This window comes from Zosterops lateralis, assembly GCF_965231275.1.
Source record: "Zosterops lateralis genome assembly, chromosome: 27".
Taxonomy (NCBI): Eukaryota; Metazoa; Chordata; class Aves; order Passeriformes; family Zosteropidae; genus Zosterops; species Zosterops lateralis.
Window position 1 is genome coordinate 5803524 of NC_139787.1, and position 19317 is coordinate 5822840.

At 64.7% G+C, this 19317-nt stretch overlaps 1 protein-coding gene across 1 annotated transcript; it reads right to left on the bottom strand.

Annotated features, from left to right (window-relative positions):
• Positions 1–5540: 5540 nt before the first annotated feature.
• Positions 5541–19317, bottom strand: ADAM15 (ADAM metallopeptidase domain 15; the record flags this gene model as incomplete). Its single annotated transcript, XM_083879131.1, has 29 exons — positions 5541–5783; positions 5873–6126; positions 6195–6254; positions 6406–6474; positions 7170–7462; positions 12322–12443; positions 12551–12622; positions 12817–12885; positions 13159–13267; positions 13523–13576; positions 14091–14229; positions 14323–14434; positions 14517–14594; positions 14664–14814; positions 14887–14995; positions 15065–15260; positions 15361–15453; positions 15602–15779; positions 15860–16008; positions 16077–16161; positions 16235–16404; positions 16514–16582; positions 16663–16725; positions 16798–16969; positions 17062–17138; positions 17245–17323; positions 17607–17683; positions 18249–18352; positions 19254–19317. 28 exons carry the CDS (start codon positions 19315–19317, stop codon positions 6038–6040), a joined length of 3102 nt encoding a protein of 1033 aa, XP_083735257.1. The 3' UTR covers positions 5541–5783; positions 5873–6037.

Here is a 19317-nt window from a genome sequence, read left to right on the forward strand (position 1 = left end):
ATCACTCCAATATCATCCGCCGGTGGCAGCCCCCACCTCACTCCCAGCCCCTGCTGCTCTGACATGACCACAGCATGGATGTGCTGGAGGGTGTGAGGGCCATGGGAGGCTTGGGTAGGGCAGGTACGGTGGGGGCTGGCACATGGCCCCACTGCAGCCACAGCTCCCTGGGGGAAGCAACAAGGACACAGAGATGGGTTTATGGCTGCCAGCCCCACCACCTGGCTCCCCATTGGCCCTGGAACACACCCTGCTCATCCTGGCTGTGCCACCCTGGTGTCCCCTGGGAAGTGTCTGGTGGTGTCTAAGTGACACTAGTCTGATAAGGGAGTGACAAGCAGCATCGATATTCTGCTCTCATCACACACAGATCATGCCACAGTCAGCATCTGGCAGCACTGGCAGAGGTGGCAGGGAACTGGGAGGTGCCAGGCTGGGGGTGCTGGGGACAGATCCACAATGTGCTGTGCTCTAGATTGTCCCCATTCTTCTGCCCTGACCCTGCAGGTGATGGTGCCAGGGAACCTGCAGTCCCTCAGGTCCAAATGAGGACTGGGGATGGGCACAGCTTGTCTTAGAAAACACAGGAGCCATCCTAGGAACCCCTAGATGACACTGAGCTTGGCAGTGTGGGGATGCTCTGGCTCTGCCCTAGTGATGGGGTACCAGGATTGCCCACCTGCCCTCAGGAACAGCCCATCCCCATCCCATTCCAGGCAGGGGCCATGGGTGACCATCCCCAGGGAGAGGGGCAGGGTGACACAGTCCCTTGCCATGCTATGCCCTTGGTGCTGGGCAGAAGCACAGGGAAACAAAGGAGCCAATAAGCTGGAGAGGCAGGGAGGGACTGGGGCTAAGTGTGCAGGCGCAGGAGATTTCAGGGCCTGAAATATTCATCAGGGCTGATGCGGCGCCTGCCGTCACGCTGGCCGTGAGTGATGGCACGGGGGGGCTTCAATAATGCATCGCTTCAAAATGGCTCAAGAGAGGGGCTGGAAACCCAGTGAAAATGGGGGTTCCATCGACTGGCTGCAGTCACCCCAGGCCTGTGCTGCTGCCCAGGTGACGCTGTGGTGCTGGGAGCTGGGTGCTGCACAGGGGATAGAGCAGGAGGTGCTGGTGGCACCATTGGGGATAGCCAGGAGAGCACCAAGAGGTGCTGGCAGGTATGGGGTGCCCTGTGCTGCCGGCACAGGACCTTGGGTGGGTGCAGTGTCCCTGCAGCCTGGCAGTGTCCAGTTGCTCCATCTCGGCTAGGTGGGGTTCCATGCCTGGGTGTGAATAAGGCCTCAAGCCCCTCACGCAGGGTGTTGCAGTCGCAGCCACTTCGTGCTCCTGTGCTCAATGATTCAGAGCATCGACCCACCTGCTGCATTGCCTCTGGCCACAAGGCTGGCCACATCAGCCAGTCTTCTTGCCAGCTGCTGGGGCTGGCCCATCCTGTCCCTGGGCTGGGACTGCAAGGACCTGAGGAGCTGCCTGTGGCAGAGCAGGGAACATGAGCTTTGTGCCCAGTGGAGCCAGAAGCTGGTCAGGCAGCACCAGGCTCTGTCGTGGCTAACGAGCTCGTTGCCAGGAAAGCTTGTTAGCAGCCTGAGCATCAAAGGAGCACAGGGCAGATCAGCGGATGTGGGGATCAGGGCCCAAGACACTCCAGGGCTCCATCTCTGGCATCCCCACAACATCCTCCCAAAACAGACATGTGCCCAGAGAGGCTGGATGGCAGTGCAGGTTGTGTGAGCCTGTTGACACCCTGGCACGTAGCACCCAGCATCCACTCAGGCACCCTTGGGAGGTGCTGCCCTGGGTGGGTACGTACCTCAGCCTCTGCCCCCCCTGTCTGGCTGCCCTGGGGACAGGGACACTGTGCTGGGGTGGTGACCCATGTCATTTGCACCCACCCACTGAAGTCATAATCATTCTCCCTCCCCAGGGATCCAGAGACTGTCCCAGCACAGGGACCAGGCAGACCCTCAGTCTGCAGCAAGTCCCAGCAGCGCTGGCAGCAAGGGCAGCTCCTGCTCATCCCTGTTCTGGTACAGCAGGATTATTGTCCAGCAGGATTACATCACACTGGGGGTGCAACTCCAGCACATGCAAGGGCACAGGCATGACAGGACAGATGGGACACGGGCATGGACAAACAGCCACCCTGGCCCAGAATGGTGATGGCACAACCAGCACCTGTGCCTACACCTCTGCATGTACAGACTCCCCAGTGCTAAGCTGTCTCACACCCCAGTGACCTTCCGTGCTACACTGACTGCCACCCTGGGCCCTGGAGTGGACACAAACATCAGTGCCTGCTGCTCTCAGCTGGCAGCTGGCACTGGCCAGCTGCTCGCCCAGCCCCTCGAGATGCAGGTGGGATGTGACAGCCCCTGCACGCCTGTGCTGCGCCAGCCCGGTGCCCGCACCCTCATTGCTATGGCAGGAGCGGGCTCGGTGCGTGCAGCTCCGGCTAATTAACTGGCGCGGGTCAGCTCCCTCCAAGCCCCCGCTGAGTGTTTTGCTAAATTATAACCTTGACGATGCACATCATCAGGCGGCTGCTTGGGGAACAGCCACTCTGGCCCCCCTACCCTGTGCTCAGCACTGGTGTGGTGGTGTGGAGCTGCCCAGCCATGGTGGCATCACGCCGGGGCAGCATCACGAAGAGGTGGCGTCCCTCGGAGTGCCCATGACTGCCAGGTACTGGCAATGAGGGAGCTGGTCCGAGGTGGGTGATGGGGTCTGTGGTTTGGTCTCAGAGTCCTGGGGAGGCTGTGGCCAGTGCCTGGTGTCCAGTCCACCGTGCCCAATATCTGGCATTCCCAGTCCCCTGCTCCTCAGGGCTCAGCATGTGTGTCCCCTCAGCACACGTGTCCCCTCGGCATGTCGAGCCAGTGGCCCCGTTTCCATGGTGACAAGGAGCCATTTTCCATCTCCGGGATGCTCTCGACAGCTCTCGGGTGGGCGCTGCCGGCGTTGCCCTTCGTCCATGGGAAACGGGCAGGGATGGCCCCACCGCCCTGGGGAGCCGTGCTCCTCCCTTTCAGCCCTCGGGGCGGGGCACCGTGCTCCATGTCCCCTGTGCGTCCTGGGGCTACCCCGGGACGGCTGCAGTACCTGACCTTATCCTCACACAAGGGTGATGAGGGGTGTTTGGGGCATGCTGAAGCACCTGTCACGGCAGGATTGGGTGAGGAGACTCTGTCAGCGTGGCTGGGTGAAGGATGTAGTGCTGAGAGTGGAAACTGCTGGGAACACCACAGAACTAAAGGGAGGGTGCCCAGCAGGCTCATCCTGGTGCCACGGTGAATCCACAGTCCCTGTCCTGACAGTGAGCCAGGGCATGGGGTGGGCACAGCCATGCCATGTTCCCCCCTCATTGCCGTGGCTCCCAGCCCCTGGCACGACATGGCTCTTTATCCTGCTTTCCATCTCAGTGCTGCCTATTACCATTTCCCATCACTTGCTATTCCAGGTGATAAATTTTTCCTTCCCAGTTTCTGAAGGTTTAACTCCCACCCACCTGGGGCACCTGACATCCTCACTGCACACTCCTCCCCATGGCACCCCAGCATCCCAGCTGGTGTGGGTGGCACTGGGGGCGGGGGGGGGGGGGGGGGTTGGGGTGGCCCCAAGGCAGGGGGATGGCGAGACAGAAGGAATGGGCTAATGGAGCCCATTCCTTGAATAGATTCAATTTCTGCCGCGGCGGCTGCGGGGTGCGGAGCCATCAATTGGATTCAGGGGATGGGGAATCTGATTTGGAGCGGTCGCGCCATCAATTAGCCGTTATTGATGGCATTGCTCATTGGAAGTCGATGGGATTTGAAGCTGGTGGCAGCTCCCGCATACCAAACAACACCGGCTCAAGGACAGGGCCCTGCTGTGCCCAGACCTAGCACCCACTCCAGAGGTCCCACAGGGACCCTTGGCTTCATCTGGGAATTCCTGAGGGTCTGGGGAAGGGGCAGTGCTATGGGCTGCCCCCTCCCCTCTCCCCCAGAATCCCTGCATGGGTTCCTGCAAGGCACAACCCACCAACAACCCTGCACAGGAGTCCTGCAGGGCATAGTTATCCCCCAACATCTTTGCATGGGGGTCCTTTGGGGGATGCCCCCACCCAGCATCCCCACATGGGGATCCCACCAGGCACAGCACCCCAGAATCCCTGCATGGGGACTCTAAAGAGCATAGCCCCTCAGCATCCCCGCATGAGGATCCCACGGGGCATAGTTGTCCCCTGGAATCCCTGTATGGGGATCCCATAGGGTACAGCCCCATATCATCCCTGCATGGGAGTTCCACAAGTCAGGATTACCCCTGACATCCCCACACACTGGTCCTACAGGCACCATTGTCCCCCAGCATCCCCACGGGTGGGTACTTTGGAGGATGCCCCACCCAGCATCCTACGCGGGGGTCCTTTGGGTATGATGTCCCCCACATGGTCTCATCCCCTTCTGGGGGGAGAGTCCCACAGGACATGCCCCCCTCTACACTAGGCAGCCTCTGAGTCCCCCATGGGGATGGAGTTCCCCTCCCTGTAGGGCTGGGGTGCAGGGCGGGGTGCAGGATGGGGTGCAGGGTGCAGTGGGGGAAGGGCAGGCAGCAGAGTGGGGGGAGGGGAGCGGCACGGTCGATGCTTTTGCTCAGCCTCTTGCCAAGCAGCTTCTTTCTCCCAGAAGCCATAAAACCTGTCTGACGTGCCCGGCACCACTGCGGCAGGCGGCCAGCAACGCCTGCGCGGCAAGGGGCTGGGGGGCCCCGCTGCGGGCAGCCCCAGGAGGAGTTGAGCCCCTCTTGAGCCCTGCAGGAGGGCAAGTTGGGGGCTGCACTCAAGGGATGGGGACCAAGAGCGTCAGGGAACTCTCCTGGCAGCTGGCAAACCTGGGGCATGTGGCTGCACCAGAGCCATGACTCTGACAGGGACCCAGTTGTGCCCATGGGATGGGTCCCCGCAGCAGCCTGAGTCCCCACTTGGGAAGGGGGAAACCCTGCAGGTCCCCACAACCCCCCACTTTAGGGGCGCATCTTATGGGGTCCACAGCAGATGGAAAGATGGACAAAGAGTGGCTGCTTTGTGGACATCTCAACCACACCCAAAGGTGGCAAGAGGGACCAGAGTGCCTGGCTGGGGGCTTTGGGTGAGTGACCCCCAAGCCCACTGCCCCCTCACCCCCTGTCTCAGTGCTCATCCCACCACCAGGTGTTAATTACCAGCAGCTCATCTGTAATTAAAGCTCTCTGGTGACAGGAGCTGACGACTCAATATCAAACTGCTGCAATTAAGCCCTTGGCCATAAAGGCTATGCAGGGAGTGAGGGGCAGGGATCCCCCTAGAGGAGCCGCCCTGGCACCGGTGCAGGGATGGGGGGTACAGGCAGGGGGATGGTGGGGGGCCGCACACCCAGGGCACAGCGATTTTGCAAATACTGTATTGCTCAGTCACTACCAGGGGTTAAAACCAAACTGAGGGCACGGAGGAAGGCGTCTTCCCAGAAGACAGATCAGTTTGTCCTCGTTGGAGGAGGACACGGCAGCAGCGGATGCTGCCATCGGAGCGGCTGCCCCGCTTGGAGGTTGGGGGTCCCTGGGCCCCAGGGGTGGGGGTCCATGGGGAAAGGCACGAGATGAGGTGATGGCTGTGGGGTGGAGCAGGCATTCGCTGAGGGGACCCCAGCACCAGGGCAGGTGGCCGGGGGGACAGTGCCAGGGTGTGGCAATCCCAACGCGTGGTGATGCTGACTCGTGGCAATCCCGATGTGCGGTGATGCCAGTGGCAAGCAATGGCCCTGAGAGGGAGAGAGCACCGTCCAGGGATGCTTCAGGGCAGCAGGCACCCATTCACCCACTGCCACGGAGCCCCGCCACTGCTCCTCACCTTCCAGCCCAGAGCTCCCGGCCCCAGCTCGGTTTTGCGGAGGTCCAGCAGGCGGGTCATGGCCTGGGGCTGCCCCACGGGCTTGGGGGTGTTGGCTGTGGGGAAGAGTCTGGAAACGGCGTTGGGGCAGAGGAGCCCATCCCCCCGCCACGGGCAGCGCCAGGGTCAGATCCAGAGCAGGGCCAGGAGCAGGGGCGCCAGGCACAGGTTGCAGGGCTGTGATGGGACCGCAGTACCCCGAGCAGGCACTACATCTGCCAGGGCAGAAGCAGCGGTCAGGGCGAGCCGGTCCCCGGCCTCCCAGCCCCGCCCGCGTACTCACCCTCGGGGCCCCCACGCCCTTGGGGCTGCGAATTGGGCACTTCTGTCACCGGCTCTGGCGCTGAAAAAAACCCCGCCGTTGTCAGGGATCAGCTCCCCTGGGATACGTGGAGTCTCCCCCGAGGCTCCGGTACCCCCCAGTGGGGACTGGTCTGCCCCGGGGGCGGGGCAGCCCCCGAGTTTTGGGGCACAGCCCCCCCAGCTGGACTCACTGGTGCCTCGGCAGCAGACGGTGACGCGCAGCTTCAGGCATCGCCCGGCGCTTTCGGGGCTGGGGACGGCTGGGCAGGGGGGGTTAGCGGGGACCATCCGGCGCGGCCCCCCCGGGACCCCCCGACGGCGGCTCCGCGCGGGCCAGGGGCGCCCCCTCCCGGCGGAACGCGGGGATGGCGCCCCCGCCCCGGAGCACCCAGAGCCCACCCTGCACCCCGAACCGGGGGCACCCGGACCCCTCGCGCCCGCACCCCGGGGCATCCAGACACAACCTGCACGCCACCTCCCCACATACCCCCCACCCCAAGGCATCCAGACCCCACCCATGCACCCCGATCCCCTTGTGCCTCCCTCCACGGGCATCCAGAAACCCCATTAACCCCGACCCACTTGTGCCGCCCTCCAGGGGCATGCAGAATACCTCTGCACCCTACCTCGCCATGAATCCCCCAATCCAGGGCATCCAGACGCCCTCTGCGTCCCTATTCCCTATTTCTCTCACCCTTGGGACATCCAGAGCCTCCTTCACCTCAGCCCTGGCATCACTCAGAACCCCCGTGTCCCCCTTTAACCTCAGTGACATCCTGGATGTACCCTGACCCCCCATACACCCTAAATGTGGTTCCATGGGGACCCTGGTGACAGCCAACCTTGGGGAGCTGCACTCAAGACCCTGACGCGTTCTGACCCCGGGGGCCTGCACCAAATGCCCCAACGTGCAGTGACCCCAGTGCAGTGCCCGTGGCATCCCGAGGGGACTCACAGATATAGTAGTAGGTCTCCCCCGGCTGGAACTCAAAGCCGAGTGAGAAGGGGGTGAAACGCTGGATTTTCTCAGAGAAGCGGACGGGCCCAAAGGGCGCCCGGGGCCGGTTGCACTCCCAGCGCTTGAAGGCACCGGGGGTCTCGTAGCAGCCGCGATAGCCCTCCCGGTCCACCATGAAGAGCGTGAAGGTCTCTGCCCGGCCGGCGGGCACCGCCCCGTCGTAGTGCGGGCAGTAGATGTCCAGATAGTCATTGATGGCCACCTGGATGGAGTAGTCGTCCCGCAGGAACCTGCCGGGCAGGATAAGCCGGGAAGCCGGGGGTCCATTGGGAGGGCTGCCCTGCTGCCTCCTGCCCCAGCAGAGCAGGGGGCTGGGCTTTTCCCAAAATCACCAACCGGACACCGCCCGCGCCAAGTAGCCAGGCATCAGCTCAGATTAGCCGCAGGCCGCTGGAGCTGAATGGGCTCGGCCACCGTGGCCGGGGGGGTTTCTACAACCACGCTGCCCAGGCACAAAGCCCCTCGCCCCAGGCACCCGCCTCACCACTGATCAGACATGACACGCCGGTGGGGGGGCCGTGCGGCGGGACGCTCCCGCCCCGGCACAGTGCTGGCAGGGGGTGGCAGCTGGGGCAGGGGGCATGGGGCGCGTTCCGGTGGCGGGGCGGGCAGGGGATGGGGCCCAGCCCAGGTACTGGAGCACCATCAGGGATGCCGTGAGCTCATGGTTGTGTCGACAGCAAGTGAGGCCAGGCCGGGGTGGAGCAGCTGTGCAGGCACACACACGTGCACACATGTGCACACACATGAACACGCACATGCGTGTGCACACGCTTGGTCCTGAGTGTCTGGGACAGGCGATGGAAAAGAAGGGCTGGCAGGCAGACCTCGGCCCCTACGTTGGCCCTGGTGCAGCCAGTGTTCACAGATGGTGCACAGTGCCGGCAGAGACCAGAACAATAATCACCGGGATGGCAGCACTGGCAAGGGGAGGCTTGAACCCCTGACACCCCACTCAGGCTGGGGGCTCCCCAAGGGCAGGATGGAGCACAGACTCCTGCTGACTCAGAGCATCCCACGGGCGATGCCGGCTGGGATGGGCCTGGGCAGGGCCAAGGGCTGGGGGGACAGGGCCCTGCCTGACCCAGCAGAGGGGCACACAGAGTCCCTCTTCCTGGGGCAAGCACGGGTGGTGAGGTCCCACCTCTCCCATCTGCTGGATGGGAACAAGGCAGCATCTGTACCCCCAGCCCTGCCCATCACATGCCCGCCTCCAACGGCCCCAGAGCACAGGACTTTCATGGGGAAGGCCCCAGGATCCTGACCCTGCCCCCTGCTCTCTGAGAAGCCCCAAGCTGGGAAATACCTAAAATGGAGGAGTTTGGGAACAGGGATGGAGCCAGAACCTGGCCCACTGGGTGACAGCAAAGATCACAGGCAGCACCAATGGCAGGGTGTAGGCTGGAGTGGTCTCCACCAGGGGGGACACCCACCATGGAAATCCACAGGCCCAAGAGTTCCACCCATTAGCTTGATGCCACAAGAGGATGCCCAGAGTTCAGTGCTACCAAGGGCATTTAGGCTCAGCACAGGTGGGTACCACTGGGAAATTGGCAGCACCAGGACTGCCCACCAGGTTGGTGCCACCAGGGGCTTGGTGCCACCATGAGTGCCCACTGGCCTGGGGGCAAACAGGGCTGCCCACTGGTGTGGGAACACCAAGAGCTTGGTGTAACTGAGGGAGACTCATGAGCTGCCACATGGGGCTCAGTGCCACCAGCAGTGCCTGGGGCTAAGCACCACCCCGGTATGCTTGCTGTCCCGGTGGCACCCAGGGATGCCCAGTGACTCGGTGTCACCGGGGGTGCTCAGCAGTTCAGTGTCCCCCATGGGCACCCGGGGCTTGCTACAGCTGGGGTACTCACCGGCTCTGTACTGCCCGGGGCTCGGTACCATCGGGGGTGCCCGGTGGCTGAGTGCTACTCAGAACTCAGCACTCCTAAGGATTCTCACCCGCTCGACAACGCCCAGGGGCTGCCCGGTGGCTCAGCACCACCGGGTCTTGGTACCATCGGGAGGTACCACCCGGTGCTCGGTGCCGGTGGGGATGCCCCGGGGCTCGGCACACTGGGGGACGCTCGCCAGCTCAGCATTTACCTGGGGGCTCGGTGCTGTCGGGGATGCCCGGGGGCTCGGTCTCACCGGGAGGTGCTCCCGTCTCAGTCTCACCCATGGGCGCCCGGTGGACCAGTGGCCGGCAGCCCCGCCCCCCCGGAGCCCACCGCCCGCCGCCCCTCCCCTCCCGTCCCGTCCCGTCCCGTCCCGTCGCGGCGGCGCGGGCCCGAGGCTTGGTGGGGCCCGGCGCTCGGCGGGCCCGGGGCGTACAAAGGCAGCGGGGCCGGCGGGGGCGGCGGCGGTACCTGGGGTTGCTGCCGTTCCAGTGGACGCCGTGGCGGAAGCCGCGCACCGGCGGCGCCCAGAGCAGCGGCGCCCAGAGCAGGAGCCCGAGCAGCGGCGCGGGGCGCATGGCTCCGCCGGCGGCGGGGGGCGGCGGGGGGCCGCGGGCGGGGCGGCCCGGCGGGGCTCGGCACGGCCCGGCCCGCCCCGACAACTTCGGGCCAATCCCGCCGCGCCGCCGCCCGGCAACTTCACCGACTGCCATTAACCCTTGGCGGGCGGCACCGGCACCCACCGGCACCGGCATCGAGACCGGCACCGAGACCGGGAACTCCCCACCGGCCGGTACCGCCGGCATCCAGCGGCACCAGGACCGGCACCAGCAGCCACACCCCAGTCCGGCACGCCCTGGTACCGCCAACATCCACCGGCACCAGGACCGGTATCCCTGGCAACTCCCCGGTACCTCTCCCAGTCCGACCCGGTACTGCGAATATCTACCGACACCGGGACCAACATTGCCCGGGCACCCGGGATCAGCATCCCCGGCAATGGAATCCTTAGCACCAGCGCCGACCAACACCTCTGGCATCCATCGGCACCGCCCCTGGGACCGGCAGCTCCGGCCCAATCCAGCTCCCTGCTAAACCCCACCCCAACCCCGCACCGCCCCAGTACCGGCACGAGCAGCAGTGGTTGCCCCTGCACCCACCTCCCACCATTGCTGGGCATCAGCATCCATCGGTACCGGCACCAGCTGGGCCCTGCGGGGCCCGGGGATGGGGAGATCCGTCCATGCACACGGGGCAGATGTCACACACGTGTGTGCCTAGGCCCACCGGGCATCTCCTGCCCATGTGTTGTCTGTGCCCACGAGCAGCTCTTGCACATGTGAACCCATGCACACAGGACGGTTCTTGCACACACATGTGCCCATGTTGGTGGCAGCTGCTGCCCACACGTGTCCCTGCCCATCAGGCAGCTCTTGCACACCTGTGTGTCTGTGTCCTCAGAGCAGCTCCTGTAGACATGTGTGCTCATGTGTGACAGCTCCTGCTCACATGTGACACCCGTGTCCAAGTCTATAGGGCAGCTCTTGCACACGCATGTGGCCATGTGTGTAGCAGCTCCTGCCCACGTGTGTGTCAGTGTAACAGTCTTGCACATCTGTATGTCCATGTGCATGGCAGCCCCTTTTCATGTGTCCCTGCACACAGAGCAGCCCTTGCACACGCATGTGTTCCTGTGTTCAGAGCAGTCTCTGCACACATTCACGTCACCAGGCAGCTCTTGCACCCTTGCATGCCCAAGTGTGTGATGGCTCATGCTCACATGTTTTCCTGCCCACATCTGTGCCCGTGCAGAGCAGCTCTTGCACACCTGTGGCCATGTGTGAGGCTGCTCGTGTTCGAATGTGGGTCCCTGCCCTCAGAGCAGCTCCTGAGCATGCATGTGATGAGCACACAGGGCAGCTCTTGTACACACATGTACCTGTGGTCTAGCAGGTGGCTTGCAAACATGTTCCTGCCCAGAAAACAGCTTCTGCACAAACGTGTGGGACAGCTCCCGCCCGAGCACGTGCCCATGCACACAGGACAGCTGCACACACGTGTGTCCAAACCCATAGGGCAGCTCCTACACACACATATGCCCATGTGTGTGGCAGCTCCTGCCAATGTGTCTTCCTGCCCAGTAGGCAGTTCTTGCCCACGTGTCTGTGTTTGTGGCAGCCTCTCTTCACTCATGTGTCCATGCACACAGGGCAGCTCTTGCACACTTACACATCTCTGTCCACCAAGCAGCTCTTACACACACACCCACACACACCTGTGCCCATAAAGCAACTCTTACACACACATGTGCCCACACAGACTGAGCAGCTCTTGCACACGCTTGTGCCCATGTTTGTGGAAGCCCTTATCCACCTGTGTGTCTGTGAACACTGAGGAGCCCCTGCACACGTTATTGCCCAGGAGGCAGCTCTTGCACATGCGTGTGCCACTATGTGTGGCAGCTGCTGCCCATGCGTGTCCCTGCCCACAGGCAGCTCTCACAGATGGGTGTGCACAGACCCCCAGAGCCGCTCTCGCACACACACGTGCCCACGCGCGTGTCGCCCCGTGTCCCCTCACCCCGCCCCGTGCCCACGTGGCTCGCCGGGACACCGCCCACCGATGCAGCTGCGCGCAGTCCCCGCCAGGGGGCGGTGTCGCCCGAGAGACCTTTCCGGCGCGGGGCCTGCCGGGAGTTGTAGTTCCGCCCCGCCCCCCCCCCCCCCCCCCCCCCCCCGTGTCGGTCGCGGTGCCCCGGTCCCGGTCCCGGTCCCGGTGCGGCGGAGGCAGCGCAGAGGCGGCTCACAGCCCCTTTATTGACGTGGCGAGAGAAAAAGCGGGCGGCGGAGCCCGGCCTTCCCCGGGGATCCAGTGCTGCGCATTCCCTGCCCGCGGCTCAGGCCTCTGGTGGGGCCGGGGCGGGCCTAGGAAGGGAAGGGGGGGCGATGGGGTCAGGGTGGGGTCCGTATAACTTCCCCCTGCAGCTCCCCCCGTCCCCTGCTCTGCATCCCCACCCTGACCCCCTCCTTTCTCCTCTCCCTCCCTATTCTGGCCTCTCATTTCTCCTGGCTATCCCCTCTCCCCCACCCCTGCTCCCCTCTGGCCTCTGCAGGCCCCCATCCTGGCACCCCACAGCACCTCCTCAGCCCCTACAAACCCCCCTTGGACCTCTCAGCCCTGTCCTGGCCCCCCGTGCTCACCTGGCAGGAATCACGGTGACATAGGGGTGCCCAGGGGGGGTCTCGCTGCGGGGCAGGGAAGGGCCCGGGGGGTCCGAGGGCAGCGGCCGCTGCGGTGGCGGGGGCTTGGCTGGACCTGGGGGCTGCAAGGGCATGGGGGTGTCAAGGCTCGGTCATGGGCTGACCCCTTGATGGGCTCAGGGGGTGGGAATTGGCCTCCTGCCCCACACGCAGGTGCTGCTGCCATTACCTGAGTGCTCAGCAGCACAGGGTCCGCAGGCAGCGGGCGTGTGGGGGGGGGTGGCCTCTCCGAGGCAGGGGCCTGGGCAGAGAGAGAGGGCCAGTGAGACAGCAGGGGGACAAGTGGAGGAGCACAGGAACCAGCCTCCTGCTGGGCAGGAGGGGTTCTGCGGACACCCGTGTCACAGAAGTCCCCAAGAGCTGGAGCGCAGCCAGACATGCAGCGGGTCTAGGGTGGGCTGAGGGACACACCCTTCCCCCCTGCCTGGACGTTACCTTGGGCACAGGGTCTGGTGGGAGAGGCCGGGAGGGCGGATCAGGCCGGGCTGAGCCGAGGGCAGCCGGCTGCGGAGAGAGGGAGAGGGGGACAAGCCATGCAGCATGCGGAGACCCCCCTCCCGCCAGGCAGAGACAGAGATCCCCCCTCAGTGCACAGCTCTGGGGCTCAGCCCTGGCTGGGATGGGCACCAATCCCAATGAGCAGCGGTCATGCCAAGTGGCCGTGCCAGGCTGCTCCAGGTGCCAAGGAGTGGGATCCCACACGTAGGATGCTCTGAGCTGGCACCCTAGGACCAGAGTGAACTCGACACCCACTGACCCTAGCTCCCCCATCCTCACCTTACTGCCATGCATGACCTGCAGCTCCGTGGCCTGATGCCACTGTGGGGGCCGGGGACGTGCAGGGGGACCTTGGTTGCTGCCCGACCGGAGCTCTGGCTGTGAGATCCTGCAGGGAAGATGCAGGATGAGACCCTGCTCGCTGTGGACACTCAGGGGACCCCATATGGCGACCAAGCAACACCAACACCAGCAGAAGCCCAAGAGAAACGAACCCCTTGGCACTGGAAGATGCGACACCCTGCACCCTGGGGCTGCCCCACACCCCACAGGCACTGCCAGGGGAAGAGCGCAGCACCAGAGGCCTTGCGAAGCAGGACAGCTCGGGGACAGCCCCACGCCCGGACGCCGGCGGTGACGTTACCCGCTCCAGCCGTCTGCGGCTCCGGGACCCAGGAACCGCACCCGGGTCTCAGCACTGTGGGGGAGAAGAGTGGGGGGCTCAGCCCGGGGCCAGGGGGCAGTGGTGAGAGGAGCTGCAGGGATGTGGGGTGACGGTGCATGATGGGGCTGTGACCTGCGCTGGGGATGCACACGCACACACACATGGATGGTCACTCTGCAGGGACGCCTGTGTGCACTGCTCAGGTGGCCAACACAGGGAACACGCGTGTGTATGTGCACAGGCATGCACCCCACTGCTACATACTTGCTCACATGCAGGCGGCTCTGGTACATGCATGCAGAATTCAGCCTGCGATCTGCATGCTACGGCACACACATGCGGAGGGTTGTGTGCCGCCTGCATGTCACACCACACACACAGATGTGAGTGTGTCACCTGTGTGTCATGGAACATGCATGCAGAGGTGAACGTGGCACCTGTGTGCCACCAGTGTGCCTCAGCACGGATGCAGAGGCAAGTGTGCCAACACCCACATGCCCTCCACATACCCCTGATGGGCCCCCCACATGCCCCCCATCCCTGGTACCTGTACTGGCAGGAGGTGCCCTTGCCAAGCTGGCAGAGGTGCTTGTGCAGACCGGCACGGTGGGCACGGCACAGCCCCAGTGCCAGCGCCAGCCCCAGCAGCGCGCTCAGCAGCAGGGCCGTGGGCAGGGCGCTTCCCCCTGCGGGAGAGCAGCACGTCAGCCCCCGCCATGCCCATCACCCCCCCGACACCCGCACAAAGCCCCATTCTCTGCACTTGCCTTGTCCCTCACCTCGCTCAAGGCCAGCAGGGCCGCTGTCCTGGCTGCCTCCCACGCCAGGGCTGTCGCAGGTTGGGGGGGCCCAGCCCTGCTCACAGTGGCAGTGCCCATGGTTGTTGCACACCTGGGTGGGTGATACCAGCTGAACTCAGCCCCTGAGAGGCAGGTCACCGCTGCCAGCACCCGCTCCCCAGCCCCACACTTACCCCGTGCCCATGGCATTTGCTCTGGCACTGCTGGTAATCCAGCATGGAGATGTCCTGGCACTGGTGCTGGAGGCACATCTGTGGGGGATGGGGTGTCAGCACCAGGAGACCCCTCCCGGTCCCTTCCTCCCTTGCCTCACTGCTCACCTTCCCGGGGCCACAGGCAGTGCCAGGCAGCACCATGGCTGCATCGGTCACATCCTCATCCCCAGGCAGGTGGGTCCCCTGGCAGGACCCTTCTGGTCTCTCCCCATGGGTGCTGCCACGCTGGCACTGTAACATCCCACAGCTGGTGTCCCTGCAAGGACAGAGAGGTCAGAGCAGGGGGCACAGCAAGGGGGACATGGAGAAGGTTGGGGACCTCACTCACTGCTGGGTGCAAGTGACATAGGAGCCATTGGGGAGCTGCCCACAGTGCCCACGTTCATCCCCTCTTGTGTTCAGGGCTGCCATGCAGGAGCTGGAGACAGGACTGGCACCTGCAGTGGGGACAGAGACCCTCAGCACCCCTACCTAGCTCCAAGCACCCCCACCCGGCCATGCTGTACCTGGCCCCAGCAGCTGCTGGCACTGCCCCTCGTAGGTGGCACAGGCCCCGCTGTAGCAGCGTGCCCGCCCGCCAGCACAGGGCTGCCCGTCCTGCAGGAACGTGTCAGGGGGGCAGCGTGGTGAGACCCCGTCACAGAACTCGGGCAGGTCGCACTCGCCCAGCGGCTCCCGGCACATGTGTCCAGCTCGGCGCAGCTGTGGGGGGACACAGTCAGATCAACAGGGTGAGTGGGGAACTCACCCACCATGGGGAGTCGTTGGCGTGCCCATGGCATGGGTGCCCATCCTCACACACCTGGCAGTCCTGGCAGCAGGTGTCCCCGGTGGCACACACAGCCCCTGGCATCAGCTGGCAGGAGCTGCTGTTGCAGCAAGGATCGGTGCACTCCTGCGGTGGGGGAGCTGCAGTCAGCGGGTGCCACCAGCATCTACCACTGGGCACTAGAAACCACCCTGCTAGCCCCAGACAACCCTGGGCAGGGCCACGGAGAAAGGGGGTGGCTTGGGGCTTTAGGCTTGCCCAGAGCCCCCCGTACCACACTGAGGCCGCAGTCACATTCCTCGCCCAGCTCTACAAAGTGGTTCCCACAGGTGGGGCTCCCAGTCAGGAGCTGGGGCTCGGGGATGTTGGAGAGGCACCAGCCCTGGCCCTGCTGCAGGCTATGCTCCAGGTCCTGTCGGCTGCAGTTGCTGAAGCTCAAGCCAGGTGTCAACCTGCAGAGCCAGGAAGGGGCCCATGAGGTGGGGAGGGGGCTTGGCCCCAGCCCCCCTGAAGGCCTGCCTGCTGCCCTCACCCTGTAGGTGGTGCCATGATGCAGCCGCGGTCATGCTGGAGGTCGCCGCAGTCGCAGAGACGCCCAGTGCTGTCATGGCGCATGCCCAGGTTGTGCCCCAGCTGATGGGCCACAGTGGAGGCGATGACCAGGACACTGATGGAGTGGTCCTGTGGGACAGGAGGCTCAGGGAGGGCAGGTGGTGGGAGGAGGGGGTTGGGGGGACAGAGGTACTGACCATGCTGACGCCCCCGGAACGTGTGGGGGAACACATAGAGGCTTGAGTCGACATCCCCACTGAGACATCATCAAAGTGGGCACCCCTGGGGAGAGAGCACAGGGGGTTGGGGGGCTGCTGTGGCTGTGTTCCCTGTCCTGACCTTGTCCCCCACTCACGTCAAGAGCTGGGCATTGTCGTGGGGCAGCCGGGGCAGCAGCTCCTCCTGGCGCCAGCGCAGGAACCGCTCCAGCACGGCCCGGGCACTGCTGCCCACCGGGATCTTGTCGCCCTCGCTCCAGACCTCCACCGCCAGCAGGGCCACCCGAACTCCCAGTGGGCGGAAGAACTGGGTGTGGGGGGGGGGGGCACAGAGGGGTCAGAGCCTCCTCAGCACTGCAGCGGCAAGGGCACAGCCAGACACTGGGCTGGGTTGGACAAACCCAACGGTGACTCACCACATCCACCTGGTTGGCAATTTCCAGGGTCCGGGTGTGAACACGCTGTAGGCTGGGGTAATTCTGGAACTGCAGAAACAGGGAGAGGGCTCAGAGGGAGTGTTGTGGGAAGGGAAGCTCCTCTTCTGGGGACACTGCCCAGCACTCACCGCAGTGTGGTCCACCACCATCACCAGTTCCACAAAGTGCTGCTCTGCCGCTGCCCGCTTGCCCTGGGGACAGAGAAGGGTCAGAATGCTGATACGGGGACACTCCCTGTGGGGCAAGATTCCTGGGTGACCTACCCTCTGTGGCCAGAGGGGCTCTGTTGCCTGTGCCCCAGGGCGGGGGCCCTGCCCGCAGCTCTGCGGCTCCAGCTGGACCACCCGAAGGCGGGATGCCATGTGTTGCCCTGGGAGGCTGCTCGTGTCTGGCTCCAGTGTGTAGCTCCTGGTGTCTGACAGCCAGAGGCGGCCACTGGGGAAGGACAGAAGAGTTGGGATATGGAGGCCATCCCATCATCAGCACAGTGGGAGTGGGGTCATGAACCACTGGGCTTGGGGGCTCACCTGAGTCCAGTGCAGGCACAGACGCTGGCCCAGGAGCCAGAGACGCCCTCTACTGTCCCCTGGTAGCAGCAGTGCTCCTGCAGCAGAGAAGGGGGCTCAGGACCCAGCCCCAGGCTGGGGTTCCCCTGGGGAACAGGGACAGCTCGGGGACACCACAGGTGACAGCCATGCCTGAGGCCATACCTGTTCACTGGGCTCCTGGATCACTCGTGTGCCGTCGGGGAGATGATAGAGCAATGCGCCGGTGCCCTGCACCAGCTCCCTGACAGAGACTCATGTCACCCCACAGCAGGGTCCCCCTGCTCACCCTGCCCTGAGCACACCTTGGCAAGAAGGGAGAACCACCACCTCCCACTCTACTGTGGGTACACCCCGGGGCCCCCACTCCACCTGTGCCATGGATGGAGACAAGGAATAAGGGACCCCAACTCTAAGTGCACCATGGATAGAGACAGAGTCCCTGGGTCCCAGGAGGATCCCCACCCTGCATGGGTCCAGGAGCTCCATCCCATGCCCTGCTGTTGTCCCCAGAACCACAGACTCACCAGTTTTGCTCTAGCTCCAGCAGCAGCTGCATCCCCTCCAACTCCAGCAGGACTCTCAGGCGGGCGGGGAACCCCCCCTGCCACAGGCCGCGGTTAAGGGGGTACCCCCTGACCCAAGTTGCTCCATCCCCACGCACCCTCAGACGCACTGGGACCCGCCTGGCCCTGGCGCGTGCCCGGAGGGAGAGGTCGGAAGGGATGCCTTGCCCACCCCGCAGGAAGTGTCCCTCCCTCCCGGGCTCATTGTGTCAGGGAAAGGGGGGTTGGACCGAGCGGGGCCCCCACCCCGTTCCCCCCCGCTCTTCCTGCCCGGTGCAGCGCGGCGGAAACATTGGAGAGACTCCCAACGGCAGCGGGGTGGGCTGGGCCCTTCCGCCCCCGCCAGGAGGGGCGCGGGGTGGATTCCCTGACCCAGAAAGGTCCCTCCCAGCATCAGGAGGGGAAGGAGGATTTGCTGAGGGCCCCCTCCCCACTGCGTCTGGGACGCCAAGAGTTCGGGGTGCTGGGAACCCTGGGTATGTGGCGCCAGCACACTGCATGTCCTGCACTGAAAAGAGGGCAGCGGGCGGTGGCACGGGGCAGGCAGCCCCTAGAACACTGTCACAAGTGTGGGGGACCCCAGGGATGTGGGCGAGGGCTCACCTGGGTCGCTTCTGCCAAGCTGAGTACCCGGTTATCCCACAGGACCCACGGGGTCACAGACCATGAGCGTCCTAATTCTTCACCTTGCTGCTGTGAGCTGTCACCTGCACAGGGCCCCGGGGCCGTCGTGTCACCACTGCATCACTCACCACAGCCCAGACCCCCGCAGTCACTCACCACAGTCCAGACCCCCGCAGTCACTCACCACAGTCCAGACCCCCGCTGTCACTCATCACAGCCCAGACCCCCATGGTCACCCATCACATCCTGGAACCCCAGCCTGCACCTTGGACCCTCCTGGTCACCCATTGAAATCTGGTCACCCATCACATTAAAGCCCCCTGCTGTCAACCGCTGCAGCCCACCAGGGCAGGTGGGAAGCATTAACAGGGACCTTCACATTCACCTCACAGCAGCCAAGGGCACGGCTCCCAGCAGAGCCTATGGGGAACCTCCCTGTTTCAGGGGTGCAGGAGGATGGGGTGGGCTCTTTGGCCAAGCCTTGCATCACCTCGGCCGGCTGCCCAGTACAACCAGCACAGAGACTGGGCAGGGCTGGGAGCCCGGCTCGGCTGACTCCAAGCCACCCCTCCCGCCAGCTTTTGGGGAACCCCTGCCCGCCCGGGGCCTGGAGGATGCCGAAGGGGGCTCGGAGGAGGCACGCAAAGCCCGTTCCCCACGGCCTCACCAGCCCGTGGAGCGCCGGGTCCCGGCGGTGGGACAGAACCGCGGTCCCAGGGGAGCACCGAGGGTCCCAGGGAGGGATCCCCGCGCACCCCGGCTAGGGATCACCGCGCGTCCCGGGGGGAGCACCGAGCGTACCGGGAGGACACACCGGACATTCTGGGGAGGGGGCAACGAGCTTCCAGAGAGGCTACGACTCTCGATCCCATCCCGGTCCTCCCGGGCCGCTCCCCGTGGGTATCCCCGCGATGCCCCGACTGGGGGAGAGCCGCGGTCCCCACCGACCCTTCCCTCTCGGGACCCCAGTTCCCCGCTGCTCACCCGCAGCGCTCCCGGTGTCAGCGGCGAGCAGCAGCCCCGCGGCGAGGAGCAGCCGCGGCCCCAT